Source organism: Pristis pectinata, chromosome 6 (assembly GCF_009764475.1).
Source record: "Pristis pectinata isolate sPriPec2 chromosome 6, sPriPec2.1.pri, whole genome shotgun sequence".
NCBI classification, from domain to species: domain Eukaryota; kingdom Metazoa; phylum Chordata; class Chondrichthyes; order Rhinopristiformes; family Pristidae; genus Pristis; species Pristis pectinata.
In genome coordinates, this window is record NC_067410.1 from 41,676,671 (window position 1) to 41,690,899 (window position 14,229).

Here is a 14,229-nt window from a genome sequence, read left to right on the forward strand (position 1 = left end):
TACACTTTAAGCAGGATCTGTGAAGAGAGGAACTGAGTTGACATTTCAGAATTGATGACTGTTCATCCAAACTAGGAAAAGTTAACAATCAAACATGTTTTAAGTTGTAGAGAAGGGGGAGAGGTGCAGAGAACAGAAGTGATGTCTGCAATAGGATTGTGACCATGAGAGAATGAATGATAAATGGGATAGTGATATGGTCTTAGAGACGGTGGTGAAGCTGATTATTCGCTGGTCTAGAGGAGATGCAAGTAGTAAGATACGGATGAGTGATAACTGTGGAGAGAGAAAAGTAACAATGCTAAAATTCTGAGGTACAAAATACTGCAGATACTGGAAATCTGAAATCAAAGAGAGGTTAGGCAGCTCTAGTTAGTTCCAACATGAAGTAGAAAGGCTGGTTTTCTGAAATAGTTGAATCCAATGTTGAGTCCTGAGGACTGTAACTTGCCTAGTTAGATCATCAGATGCTATATCTGAAACTTATACTGGGTTTTACTGAAGCAGTGTAAGAGGCCAAAAGGCAGAGCTCAGAGAGGGTTGGAGAATTAAAGTGACAGGTAACTGAAAGTTCAGAATGTCCTTTTGGATTTCAGGGAAATGCTCAACAAAGCAGTCACCCAATCTGTATCTGGCTTTTCTAACGTAAGGAGACAGCACTGTGAGCATCAAGTTCTGTACACTAAATTGGAAGTGGGAGCTGGTTTACCTTTTCACTTAGGAGTGTTCCTGGACGATGGGAAGGGAGGATGTAAAGGGACAGGTGATGCATCTCCTGCAATTGCATTAAAAGATGCTAATGAGAAGGGGAATGGGTACTGGCGAAGATGAAAATCTGAACCAGGGAGCTGCAGAGGTAATAGTCCGTAAAGCTGAAAGGAGAGCGGAGATGTGTTTTGGGGTGGCAGCACAAAGATGTGTTGGACAATTGACTTAATGTGGAGGCTGGCAGAGTGGAGGATGAGGATAAGGAGAGCACTATTCTTACTCTGGTTGGGAGGAGAGTGGGAGCAGAGATAAGGCAAATGAAACAGATGTGGTTGGGAACCCTAACTGTGGTGGTGAGGGTTCCATGGTTAAGGAAAAAAAGGAAGACATCTTGAAATCAGTTTTGTGGAAGGTATGGTCATCAGAACAGATAACGATAGAGCTGAAGAAATTGGGAAAATCGAACGGTTCTTACAAGAAGCAGTGGGGGGGTTGAGGGGGAGAGAGAGGTAGTCAAGATAGCTATGGGGTTCTGTGATCATGTAGTGCATATTGGTCACTCAGCTTTTCCCTGTGATAGAGGGAGGAAAGTTGAGAAAGGGAAGAAAAAAGTCAGAAGTGGACCATATGAAAGTGATAGTGATATGAATATTGCAATATCTTTTCCTTCAAGTTTCCAACATTCTCCCGTATTTCAGATTTCCAGCACCTGTGTTTTTTTTTATCTGTCCTGGTAAAGAAAAAGGAGGTGCATATCAGGCCTAGGCAGTTAGGATCAAATGAGGTGCTTGAGGAGTATAAGAAATGCAAGAGAACACTTAAGAAAGAAATCAGGAGGGCTAAAAGGGGACATGAGGTTGCTATGGCAGACAAGGTGAAAGAGAATCCAAGGGGTTTCTATAGCTATATTAAGAGCAAAAGGATAGCAAGGGACAAAATTGGTCCTCTTGAAGATCAGTGTGGTCATCTATGCATTGAGCCGAAAGAGATAGAGATTTTAAATGGATTTCTTGCATCTGTGTTTACTCGGGAGACATTCACAGAGTCTACAGAAATGAGAAAAAGGAGTAGTGAGGTCATGGACCATATCTGGATTATGGAAGAGGAGGTGCTTGCTGTCTTGAGGTGAATTAGAGTGGATAAATCCCCTGGGTCTGACGAGGTGTCCCCTCAGACCTTGTGGGAAGCTGGTGCAAAAATTACAGGGGCCCTGGCAGAGATATTTTAAATGTCCTTAGCCACGGGTGAGGTGCCGGAGGACTGGAGGATAGCTAATGTTGTTCTGTTGTTTAAGGAAGGCTAAGAATAAGCCAAGAAATTATAGGCCGGTGAGCCTGACGTCAGTTGTGGGTAAATTACTGGAAGGTATTCTGAGGGACAGGATATAAAAGTATTTGGATAGACAGGGCCTGATTAGGGATAGTCAACATGGCTTTGTGCATAGGAGGTCATATCTAACCAATCTAATAGAGTTTTTCAAGGAGGTTACCAGCAAGGCTGATGAAGGGAAGGTGGTAGATGTTGTCTACATGGACTTTAGCAAGGCCTTAGACAAAGTCCCGCATGGGAGGCTGCTCCAGAAGGTCAAGTCACTTGGCATTCAGGATGAAGTAGTCAATTGGATTCAACGTTGGCTTAGCGAGAGAAGCCAGAGAGTGATAGTAGATGGTTGTCTCTCTGATTGGAGGCCTGTGACTAGTGGTGTGCTGCAGGGATCGGTGCTGGGCCCGTTGTTGTTTATCATCTATATTAATGATTTGGATGATAATGCGGTAAACTGGATCAGCAAATTTGCAGATGACACCAAGATTGGGGGCATAGTGGACAGCAGGGAAGGCTATCAAGGCTTCCAAAGTGATCTGGACCAGCTGGGACAATTGGCTGAAAAATGGCAAATGGAATTTAATGCAGACAAGTGTGAGGTGATGCACTTTGGGAGGACAAACCAGGGTAAGACTTACACAGTGAATGGTAGGGTTCTGAGGTGTACGGTAGAACAAAGGGACCTGGGAATACAGATCCATAATCCCTTGAAAGTGGCATCACAGGTAGACCGGGTCATAAAAAGAGCTTTTGGCACATTGGCCTTCATAAACCAGGGCATTAAGTTCAGGAGTTGGGATGTTGCATTGAAGTTGTACCAGATGCTAGTGAGGCCAAATTTAGAGTTGTGTGTGGAGTTCTGGTCACCTACCTACAGGAAAGATATCAATAAGCTTGAAAGACTGCAGAGAAAATTTACACAGATGTTGCTAGGACTTGAGGACCTCAGTTACAGGGACAGTTGAGTAGGTTTGGACTTTATTCCCTGGAGTACAGGACAATGAGGGGAGATCTTATAGAAGTATAAAAAATTATAACGGGTATGGATAGGGTGAATGCATGCAGGCTTTTTCCCCCTCAGGTTGGGTGAGACTAGAACTAGAGGTTGTAGGTTTAGGGTGAAAGGTGAAAAATTTAAGGGGAATCTGAAGGGGAACTACTTCACTCAAAGGGTGGTGCGAGTGTGGAATGAGCTTGCAGTGGAAGAGATGGATGTGAGTTCAATTGTAACATTTAACAGAAGTTTGGATAGGTACATGAATGAGAGAGGTATGGAGGGCTATGGTCTGGGTGCAGGTAGATGGGACTAGGCAGAAAACCAGGCTGGCATGGACTAGATGGGCCAAAGGGCCTGTTATGTGCTGTAGTACTCTATAATTCTTGTGTCTACAACTTGTGTTATCTCTGTTGGTGTCCTTCCTATCATATAGATTCATATCTTCCTCTCCATTTGCTCCAACTCCCCCTCAGTGTTGTCTTCAACTTAAAAGCATTTTGGGATTTCTAATTTCCCAAGTTTGGAAGATTATCTATCAGCTGGAAATGTTAACTGTTTCACTCTGACAAATATTGTCTTAAATACTCAATACGTCAAACAATTTGTCTTATTTCAGATTTCCAAGATCAATATTGTTTTGCTTTTCCTTTCTCTAACCCAGGTTCAGCCTTACTGGAATCAATTAAAAGACATGGATCAAAATTGTTCTCATTTGAATGGTTCTGCTACTGAATGTAAAACTTGACATATTTTAATTAGGCCATTCAGAACAACTAAAACTCAAAAGCACAGAAAAACAACTAACAAAAAGAATAACAGACATGAATAGAGGACAAAGAGATACCTAAAATTAGATAAAAGGTGTTCAATAATGAAATGGAAAACAAGTGTTGGAACACAGAGCTCCATACAATTACTTTTTATCTTCCTACTTACGGAATTTAGGATTCTCTTGTTCAAGTGGAGGAGTAAAAGTCAGAATTTTCCAGTCTATGCCTGGCAATGGTTCAGTTTCATCAAGTGCCACCCAAGTGACCCTTTGTTCTTTGCCTGCAGCAGGCAGAAAGCCCACTTTCTACAGGAATGAAAATAACATTTTGTAAGTAACAAGGCTCCATGCTAATTCATTAAATCCCTCAAAAGTTGTACAATGAATAAAGTAATAACTATCTTTGATCCATAATGATTAATGCAAACCTTTTATATACTGGAATTGTTGGGGGTGGGGGGTAGGGGGAGAGATGGGAGAGGAGTTAAGGATGGGGCAGATTACCATTAAATTATACAGAAATTCCTAAAGAAAAATCTGCCATTCTGCAACTAATTGACTGCACAATAATATTTAGGAATGTTACAAAAAAGATCACTACTATACATGTCCTCACTTGAATAAATACAATATTTAACTTGACTATAGGGATGCAAACAGGCTGGGTTTCTTTTCTCTTGAAAAGGCAAAGCAATATTTAAATTTACAAAAAATTAAAATAAAGGCATGGGGAGCGTTCCCAATTTTAAAGAAGAATATTAAAGGCCATCAATCTAAAATAGTCACCAAGAAATCATAATGAAATTTTACTAGTTATGGAAATGCAGAGCTTGCTATCCCAGGGAATAGTTGAGGTGAATGGTGTAGATGCATTTAAGGGGAAGCTTGAAAAGCACAAGGGAGAAGGGAATAGTGGATTAAGGTAAGAGTTAAACTAATATACATCCCCCTGAGGACCAAAAACGTCACAGGAAGGTAGAACAGCTGTGGCTAAATGGATAAATTAAAGATAGCACTGGATTAAAAAAAAACTCCCAACACCGTCAAAACTAGTCATCTTCAGAAATGGAGTTTGAAAAATATGCAAGGATGAACAAAAGATTGATGAAATTGGGGACAATAAAAGCGATTAGAAAAGATATTACAAGTATGTAAAAAGGAGATGGATTAGTACAGGTTCCTTAAAAGGCAGAGAAGGGGTAAACTAGAATGGTGAATAAGGAATTGGCAGAAGTGTTAAGCATGTATTTTATCTGCCTTAACAATAAATTTACTAAGAACAATCAGGAAATTGTGGGGATCCAGGGATTTAACAAGGAATGTAAAGCAATTACCAGAAGAATTAAAGGAACTAAGAGTGGACAAATCTCCTGGAACTGAAGTTCTACATCTAAGAGATTTGGTAGAGATGGCTGCAAAGACTGTGAATTCATTAATTTGATATTTTCAGAATTCCCCAGGATTCTTGAATGTCTCTCATGGATTGGGAGGTAGCAAATGCAAAGCTGCTACTTAAGGAAAGGAGGGAGAGAGAAAATGGGGAAACAACAAACCAGTGAGTCTGACATCATTAAGAGGGACATAGCAACAGAGCGCTTGGAAAATCATAATATGAATAGGCACTGTCAACTTGATTTTTTGACACTGTTTGAACAAACCAATTAGTTTAATTACAGTATAACAGTAAGAGTAGTTAAGCTGAAAACAGTGGAGTTTTCAGAAGACTGTCCCACACAATGGGTTGTTACACTGAATTATGGCTTATGGAATTGGGGGTTATATAATAATCAATGGATCGAGGACTTAATAGACAAAACAGAGTGGGAATGAAAGGGTCATTGTGTTTTAAGAAGGATATTGCTGTCATTGTACATGAATTACAAAGTCAACACAGATATAGCGAAAATTAGTAAGGCAAATATTATTTTGTTATTGTAATGGGATTGCAATCTGAGTAATATAGTCTTGCCCCAAATATACATGCCCCTGGCGAGTCTTTTCCTGGATTACTATATAGAACTTTAGATTCCTTAGCTAAATTATACCTGCCTTAAAAGGGATTGCAGATAAGATTCATTATATTGATTCTTGGAATGAGAGGCTTTCCTAAGATATTAAAAAGAGCAAGCTTTGGTTTTGTATAATTTACGATGAGGGGTTTCAACATTTCAACATTGAAAGAAACTTAATAATGGGTTTGCATGCTGAAAAAGTTTAGAACTAGACCTTCCATTGTCAGAGTAAGTGATCAGTCATTTAGGAACAAAATAAGGAGAAACTTTTTTCTAGCAGAATTGGGCACATTTCGAATTCTCAACTGAAAGGGATTAGAGATTTTCAATTGTTATTTAAAACTAATTAACCAGATTTTTGATACTTAGGGATCAAGGGATACAGGAATAGTGGGTGGGTGTGACGGTGAAAAAAAACTAGCTGATGCAGAAGTTCAGCCATAATGTTACTAAATGGCAGAGGAGGCTTCAGAGGTCATATAACCTATTTTGACATTTATTTATAATGCAAGGAAGAGTTTTAGAGAAGGCTCAAGTGGAGCATGAACATGGTACAGATGGGTTATGCCAAACAGCCTATTTTGGTGTTGCATCTTTAAAACAGTTACAATCGTTCCTCTCAGCATAAACCTGACAATGAGTGAAATAGCCTAACATACCGGTAGTCATGGCAATACTTCAAGAGTAACATGAATAGTAACATCAACCTTGAATAACGTCACCTTAAATATTGTACAGTGTGAACTATTAACTCGACTGCAAAGGAGAAACATCACATACACAAAACATTTCAACAGTTTGATGTGATATTTAATCACAAGGTAAGATTGTTACTTTCACTTATGCTCTAACATCCATTATTCTCTATTAATTTTTAGAACACAAGGTGAGGAATGAAGCATTAAAAATCAAAGTCCATAACAAAAGATTAAGTACTTCTTTGAGAGATTCAGAATTGCAGAACTGATTGTGCAACCTTCCAGATCTCTTTGAATTGTGGCCAGTCCAAAAAGTTGCCAACACACAATCAAACAAGATAAAGTGATGTGCAATCATTCTATTGAATCTACAGAAGGTCATGAAGGTTCAAAGCAAGATCTGCAAGAAAAATTTTCTTACCAGACTGGGTGGGCAGTTAGGGGATGAGCATGTGACCACCATCAGATCCTGGTGAACAGCCAGCAGTGTCCAGCTTGCAGCATCTGAGCCTGCAATATAAACAACCAAAGATGCCACGAACCTTCCCATTCACATGCAGTTTGATCAAGAGAAAACTACCAATTAGGCTTCAGTCAAAGTATAAATAACATGTAGAAGAAAGCTGAAGATGGACTACATAAAACTGCAAACATAGAAACTTACCACTAGTAAGCGATGTAACACTTCTTGTTGTAATATTTATTACGAGGAGATCCTGAGAAAGAAAAGTCAAAATATTAGGATGTAGATGGACTGCAAAATAGGGCTTTAATCATTCTTCTGCTTATAGTTTAAAATTAAGAGGTTAAACACTAAAGATGATAATCTTTGAAAATTAGCAAGTTAGGACTGAGGAAATTGTGGGCTTTCTTCACATGAATGTAATAGGAGTATGGAAAAGATAACTGAGATGGACTGCATACATAGATACAAGGGGCAATCAGCTATATTTCTGTAAGTACGACTGGAAAGTGGATAAGGCAGAAATGACCTGAAAAAGGATGGGCTTTAATAATGTTTGCAAGAGTGGCAGCCAATTCGTGTAAAGCAAAAGTAAAGATCATCGCTTTATAGGTTGAGGGGTAAATATTAGTTGGGACACAAGGAGAAAATCGACAGCTCTTCATTGAAATAATCCTGTACAATCTTTTATGTGCACCCGAGAGTGAGGTTGGGGCATCATTCAAAACATAAAACCCGAGACTGCCACACCGCTTCAGCTTTACATTGATATGATAACCTAGACTTGTGTTCTCAGTTATCTGGAAAGGGAGTTGTATCTACAACTTTCTGGCTCACTGGCAATGACAATTATCACTGAGCCCTACTTAAGAAGTCATTAATAAACAATTGAAAAGTCCCCAAGCCTTCTAAGCTGTTCAACACCTGACATACTCCAATTTAAATTTTATAATTGTGTCAGTAAATCCAGAACCTGTGGAACTATTGCCAATGATAGGCAAACAGTTGTTTTGGTAATCAGAAAGAAAGATAATAGAAAGTTAGAAGGTCCCTTGCATCTTGATAATCAACTTAGAGCAGGATTGCTATCTTCTTAACTGATTGGGAAATGGCAGAAAAAAAACACCAGCATCTATATTAAAATAAAGGATATGAAAACCAACCAGCTAATATCATTCATTAGAATTTCAATCAAATTTACTTACCCAACAAGACATTTCTAGGAATAATTAACTGCTTCTTGCATTTAACTTCTTTCCAAAAAACACCATTGATACTCTGCAACATTTGACAAATTACCTTTCTGCTTCTTTGAGGTGTATCAACGAGAACCCGCTGACTGTCCATAGCCCAACAATTTTGTGCTAGTGCTGAAGAGTAAATGCCAGTAAATCCATCTGAAAAATATTGTACACCCATAAAATCACCGTTATTCATTACAAATTTAAATGTATTATTTTCATTATATAAAATTTTGAATACTGTGATTGCAAAAACAGAATCAAACCTCGACCAACATTATAATTCAATTTCTAGAAGTCATTGTTACATAAAATCAATATTTTTAAAATTAAAAATAGAGATAACTTTTTTTTTACCCAAATCATATTTCTCACCTCTGTTTTCATTAAGAGTTGGGTGGGTATACTGATACATATATTGACTATGTCCAATGAAATTCTACAGTCATCTGAGGAGGAAACAACTTTAGGTTGCGAGTTATTGGAATGCCAGTAAAGAAGAGAAGAAAATGCAGCTTTCTTTTCCGGATCACTAACCTGTGATCCATACTAAAATGTACACAAGATTAATGGATAAATGGTTTAATGATGCCATCCAGTATAACAACAAAGCATAGAGGACAGAAGGCCCAATGTCCAATTCATGGGCCTTGCAGTGTTAATCTTACACAAGGCAACTGCTGGCTTCAGTTCTCCTGAATGGGAAACAAATTAATTTAATTATTAATCCCTCTTCTGACTATGTAAGAAAACCAATTGCCCAACATACTTTGTTGATTTTTACTATTTGAGCTTATACATGGAACTCCACCCCCAAAAAAACAGCAACTAGAGTAGACAGAGGAAGAGACAAGAAAATTGGGAAATAGAAATGTGACGGCAGAAAAATAAAATCTAACTGCACTGGAGATTTGAAACTTCAAATTACATGACTGAATCTATATGCTAAAGTCTCAATTACCTTCATCTGGCCGATTCACAATATCCACCACAGTGGAGGTCACTTTTGTGTACCAGTCATACTGAAAAAGAACAACATTTTGGCTACAATTGTTGGCTTTTTTCATTTGACATAAGAAAGACAAAGTCCCTTTCAATCCTCTGTTAACTGCCCACTTTTGCCACAATCTTTCATTTGAGTTGTTTGTAACCCAGCAGACAGAAGCAATGCTTAGGCATATAACCAAAACAGGATATAATCATATTTATATCAATCTCTTAAATACAAGAAACGGAAGCAGAGCACTTGACATCTTTAGTTTTCACAACCAACAAAAAAAAACTAACTCTGGCACAGATTCTATTTCTCTCTTCATAGATGCTGCCTGAATTGCTGAGTACTACCATCATTTTCTGTTCTTGGATCAGACCGAGTTTGTGCAATATTTTTCTTTTGAAACTAGACATTCGCATTCACAAGGAACCTTCAGTAAAAACTTCAAAATCTGTCCTCAGGCAACAATGATGCCATATTCCAGAGAACACACTTTTCCAGACATTTCTTCTCACCACCACCCTCCAAACTCTGAGATTAACACTTACATTACCACAAAGAAATTCTCACTGGCGGCCTACTGACAAAGTTAACAATGTATACTCCATGTTTAATGGGTGAGACTTTTAAGGAAGAGAGAAGAAAACTAGTGAACTCTGTAGAGTTTTAACTGTTGGGCAGAGAATGCTACAGAAGATATTTTTATTAGTCACATATACATCGAAACACACAGTGAAATGCATCTTTTGCGTAGTAGTCTGGTGCCAACATAGCATGCCCACAATTTCCTAACCAGTACATCTTTGGAATGTGGGAGGAAGCCCACGCAGACACGGGGAGAACGTACAAACTCCTTACAGACAGCGGCCGGAATTGAACCCAGGTCACTGGCGCTGTAATAGCGTTGCGCTAACTGCTACGCTCCGAGGAACAGGAGGGCTTGCGATTGTGACTGGCACCAGCTCATAGTGATTTGATGAGTTTGAATATGGGGATTGAGATCGGAGAGAATTTTCATTGGTGGTGATGGACCAATAATGCAGTAGTGCAATATGATCATTTGGAGGGAAGCAGATTAACTTGGTAGGGCGGGTTAGGGTGTCAGTTTGTGGGCAGTGGGATGAGCATCCTTCTTGTGTTTACTGTTTTCAAAACTGGAGATTCAGTGTCACTAGAAACTGCCGCTTTAATATAGCCCACAACTTCATTATGCTCGTCCAGTTTCACTTGCACTTATTAGGGATCCATGTTTTCTCTTTGTGTTTGCATTCATCCTAACGGGAATTCATTCTGGGGTTAGTCCGGGACTGGAGATGAGTTTTGTATTGTTCATTTTACTTTATATTGGGGTTGGAGAGGAGTCACAGATGGGGGTCCCAAGCATTGTGTGTTTTTTGTGTGTGTGCGTGCATGTGCTGGGGGGAGGGGGGGTGGGGGTGTTGGTGCAATTAGGGTCAGGGGCAGTTAGGGTTCTCCAACAGGCCAATAAACAGTAGCAGGAAAATATTAACATCAACCCAAAGACCAATCAACATGTCCCAAGATTCTCATGGTCTTGCAAACGTTGGCTAGCCAGCATTAAAGTAACAAGACGAATAAATCTGTGGCACAAAAGTTTATTAGAATGGTTAAATGAATGACTTGCCTCCTGAGAGCTGTTTGACCATTAACCCTCAATTAAAACCTTATATTGACAAGTTTGAAGTGGCCAATATTCAGTATTAGAACTTTTTTAAATCTACTGGATTTGTCTGTGTGCAAAGTCTGGATTGGCCATACACAAACAGTCTTTCAGCCCTTGATCTCCAAGCTCCATTTTACAAAATGATATTGAAGATCAACTAGTTGTATAGAAAACAGAGTAAGAGAAAGTGTGTTCATCATAGAACACGTTTTTTTTTATATAAACACATGCATGACACCAGAGATTTAATCTTACAAATTTATGTTTGATTAAAAAAGATCCAAATTTATACACACAAGCAGAAATTTGCAAAGGAAACTAATCAACATCAGCATTCAACTTCCTTTCCACAGGAACTAAAATGACTCTTGGGACTTCTCCTATGTGCTAGCTCTGCATTCTGTTTATCATCCATATAATTACTAGCTAACAGATGAAATAATATACCAATTGTGATGCTGATTTTACTCAAACAAATAAGGCACTCCTGAGAATGGATGATTTTTTATTTGAAAATATTTCTTTTATGTAACTTATTTTCCATTTCAATACTGACCATGCAAAGTTTGCTACACTGCTGGTGGGGTCCACCTGCATCACCTTCAAAGTAGACAATTCGACACTTGTCAGGACTGAGCCGTGGAGACCAAACAGCATTTACTTGGGATGAAAGTTGCACTGGGGGAAAAAGAAACAGTCGAAACTTGAGCATGAACAACATGTGCATTTCAAATAGAATTAGGATAGATTTTCTGAGACATTGCTTGCATTGTGGAATCTCAACCAACAGGGGAATATATTAGAGACTAGGGCACTCTGCAAATCAGCCCCATCAGTCTACAATTCTCTAACCTCTGTCGCCATAAGGCAAGATCTTAGTGGAACAGCATCTCTGAAAACTTACCCTCATTGTCTTCCCAAAAATAAACTTTAACAAATTAAAGCAATTCTGTCACACATAGGATGTCATATCTATAGCAACACTGTTCACTGGTGATGAAATTGGAATGAAAAAGATGCAAGAGGGTCAAGTTAACTGAGAGAACTTAAACATTTTGGTCTTGATGATAGGAAAAAGTGGACTCTGCTGCTTACAGGTGTATTTTGCTCAATCTTAATAGTGATGTGATAACATATTACCCAGGGAAAACAAAACACAGAACCTAGTTTCTTCAAGTGTTTTTAGTGAAATTTCTGTGCATGCAACTTATGCAAAGGCTTGCACATTTATAAGGCCATATTTTCCTTAACAATACATGTCAAGTGCAAGTAGGTGAGGGGCAATGTGTCCAATTTCTGTTTCAAATCACAATGCAGCTTGGAGAGCACTAAAAAGAATGATGCCAACATTGACTTGCAAATGGGTAACCCATTTCACCGATGCTGTATTTGATACCCTGAATGTTGAAATGAATAGAATAAAAGATATTTGACATGTTCAAAGGCCCCTGAACCTATCAAGAGAAAAAATGAAGCAGCATAGGGAGGTGGTTGCCAGAGAGATCAATGCCAGAAGTGATGAACTGATGGCCTGACATGCCTAGAGACTAATACCCCTTCTTTCAAGCAGAGACCACCTCTGACATTAATCAGTGATGAGATCCAAACTGGGAAAAGTAGTAAACATCAGCTGCTGCCTGGAATGATCCAAAATCTGGGAAGTTCAGAGAAACAATATCATTCACCTCTTCAGGCAGACCACTTCAGCCATGAATTTGCGGTTTGAAGGTCCAAATACAGTAAGTATCAGAGTGTCCACATCAACCCCATGTACTGTGCATGACTCAGCACTGCAGATCAGAAATATAATTAATGTGCTGTGCATGATGCAAGGTACTGATTATGTTTAGCAATAAATATTACACTCCTGTTCAAGCCTGTAGCCCTCAAAAAAACTATTTGCTGCACAGCTGAATCTTTACAGCATTATTTCCATTATATTGTATGCTATGAGGTTGATATCCTAAATAATATAAAGGTTCTTTAGCATTTTCTGACAGACCAGTGCAACATCCACCACCAGTCTTGCTCTGCAATTAAACTAACTGTGGACTATGGCCCTGATGCAATTAAAACTTACTAACTAAACAGATTACTAGAGTCAGAGTTATACAGCACAGAAACAGGCCCTTTGGCTCAACAGGTCTATGCCGACCAAGATGCCCCATCGAAGCTAGTTCCATTTGCCAGCATTTGTCCCATAACCTTATCAGCTTTCTAATCCATGTGCCTGTCTAACTGTCTTCAAAAAGTTGTTATTGTACCTGCCTCAACTACTTCTTTTGGAAATGCATTCCACATATGTACCACCTTTTGCATAAAAAAAGTTACCCCTCAAGAGGCAAATTTAGAGGCAGAGGGGTCTGCTTCCTAATCAACACCTTGTGACTCTCAGACATGATGGTCCTGGCTATTTCCTGTTCACCCAGCTTGGAACATCTAACGGTGAAGTGTCACCCATACTACTTGTCACAGGAGTTCACTTCATCTATCCTGACAGCAGTCTACTCACCCCAGGCAGACATGAAGCCTGCACTCAATGAACTATACTCAGTGGTCAACAGCCTTGAAATGGGATACCCTGATGGCCGTCTTCATCATTGCCGGTGACTTCAATCAGGCCAACTTCAAGAGTGTATTACCAAGATACCACCAGCATGTCTCCTGTCCCACCAGGGGACCAAACACCCTTGACCACTGCAACACAACCATCAAAGATGCCTACCGAGCCACTCCCCACCCACAATTTGGTAAATCAGACCACCAGGTTGTGCTCCTTCTCCCTGCATACAAACAGAAGCTGAAACAGGAGGATCCAGTACAGAAAGTCATACAATGCTGGTCTGAGGAAATAGATGAGCTTCTATACAACTGCTTTGTGTTGGTAGACTGGTCCATGTTCAAAGACTCAGCAGCCAACCTGGATGAGTATGTCACCACCATCACAGACTTTATCAGCTAGTGTGTTGAGAACTGTGTACCAAAGATGACAATCTGGGTGTTCCCAAACCGGAAACCATGGATGAACCGGGAGATCCACTCCCTACTGAAGTCTAGGATTACGGCATTCAAAATCAGGTGACCTTGACCTGTACAAGAAATCAAGATACGACCTCTGTAAAACTATCAGGGATTCCAAGAGACAATATCAGTCCAAAATCAAGTCCCAGTCCAGCTGTTAGTTGTAGTACAGCTTACATGCTATAAGGGGCTACAAAATGAAGTTGGGCAGCATTGCTGACAACAGTACATCCCTCCCCAATGAGGTTAACACACTCAATGCACGTTTTGAACAGAAGGGGATTGGAATGTCACCACCCACCCTGACAGCCTCCAATGC

General features: G+C 39.5%; 1 protein-coding gene across 3 annotated transcripts in view; it reads right to left on the reverse strand.

Annotated features, from left to right (window-relative positions):
* The window catches only part of apeh (acylaminoacyl-peptide hydrolase), a 61,042-nt gene that overhangs the window by 16,357 nt on the left and 30,456 nt on the right, over window positions 1-14,229 (reverse strand). For all 3 annotated transcript variants that reach the window (XM_052018392.1, XM_052018393.1, XM_052018394.1), the window contains exons 10-15: window positions 11,446-11,567; window positions 9,173-9,233; window positions 8,270-8,367; window positions 7,172-7,223; window positions 6,929-7,017; window positions 3,965-4,103 (exon numbers count right to left, since the gene is read on the reverse strand). In XM_052018392.1, coding sequence (XP_051874352.1) covers window positions 3,965-4,103; window positions 6,929-7,017; window positions 7,172-7,223; window positions 8,270-8,367; window positions 9,173-9,233; window positions 11,446-11,567 — 561 coding nt within the window. The remainder of the gene's footprint in view (window positions 1-3,964; window positions 4,104-6,928; window positions 7,018-7,171; window positions 7,224-8,269; window positions 8,368-9,172; window positions 9,234-11,445; window positions 11,568-14,229) is intronic.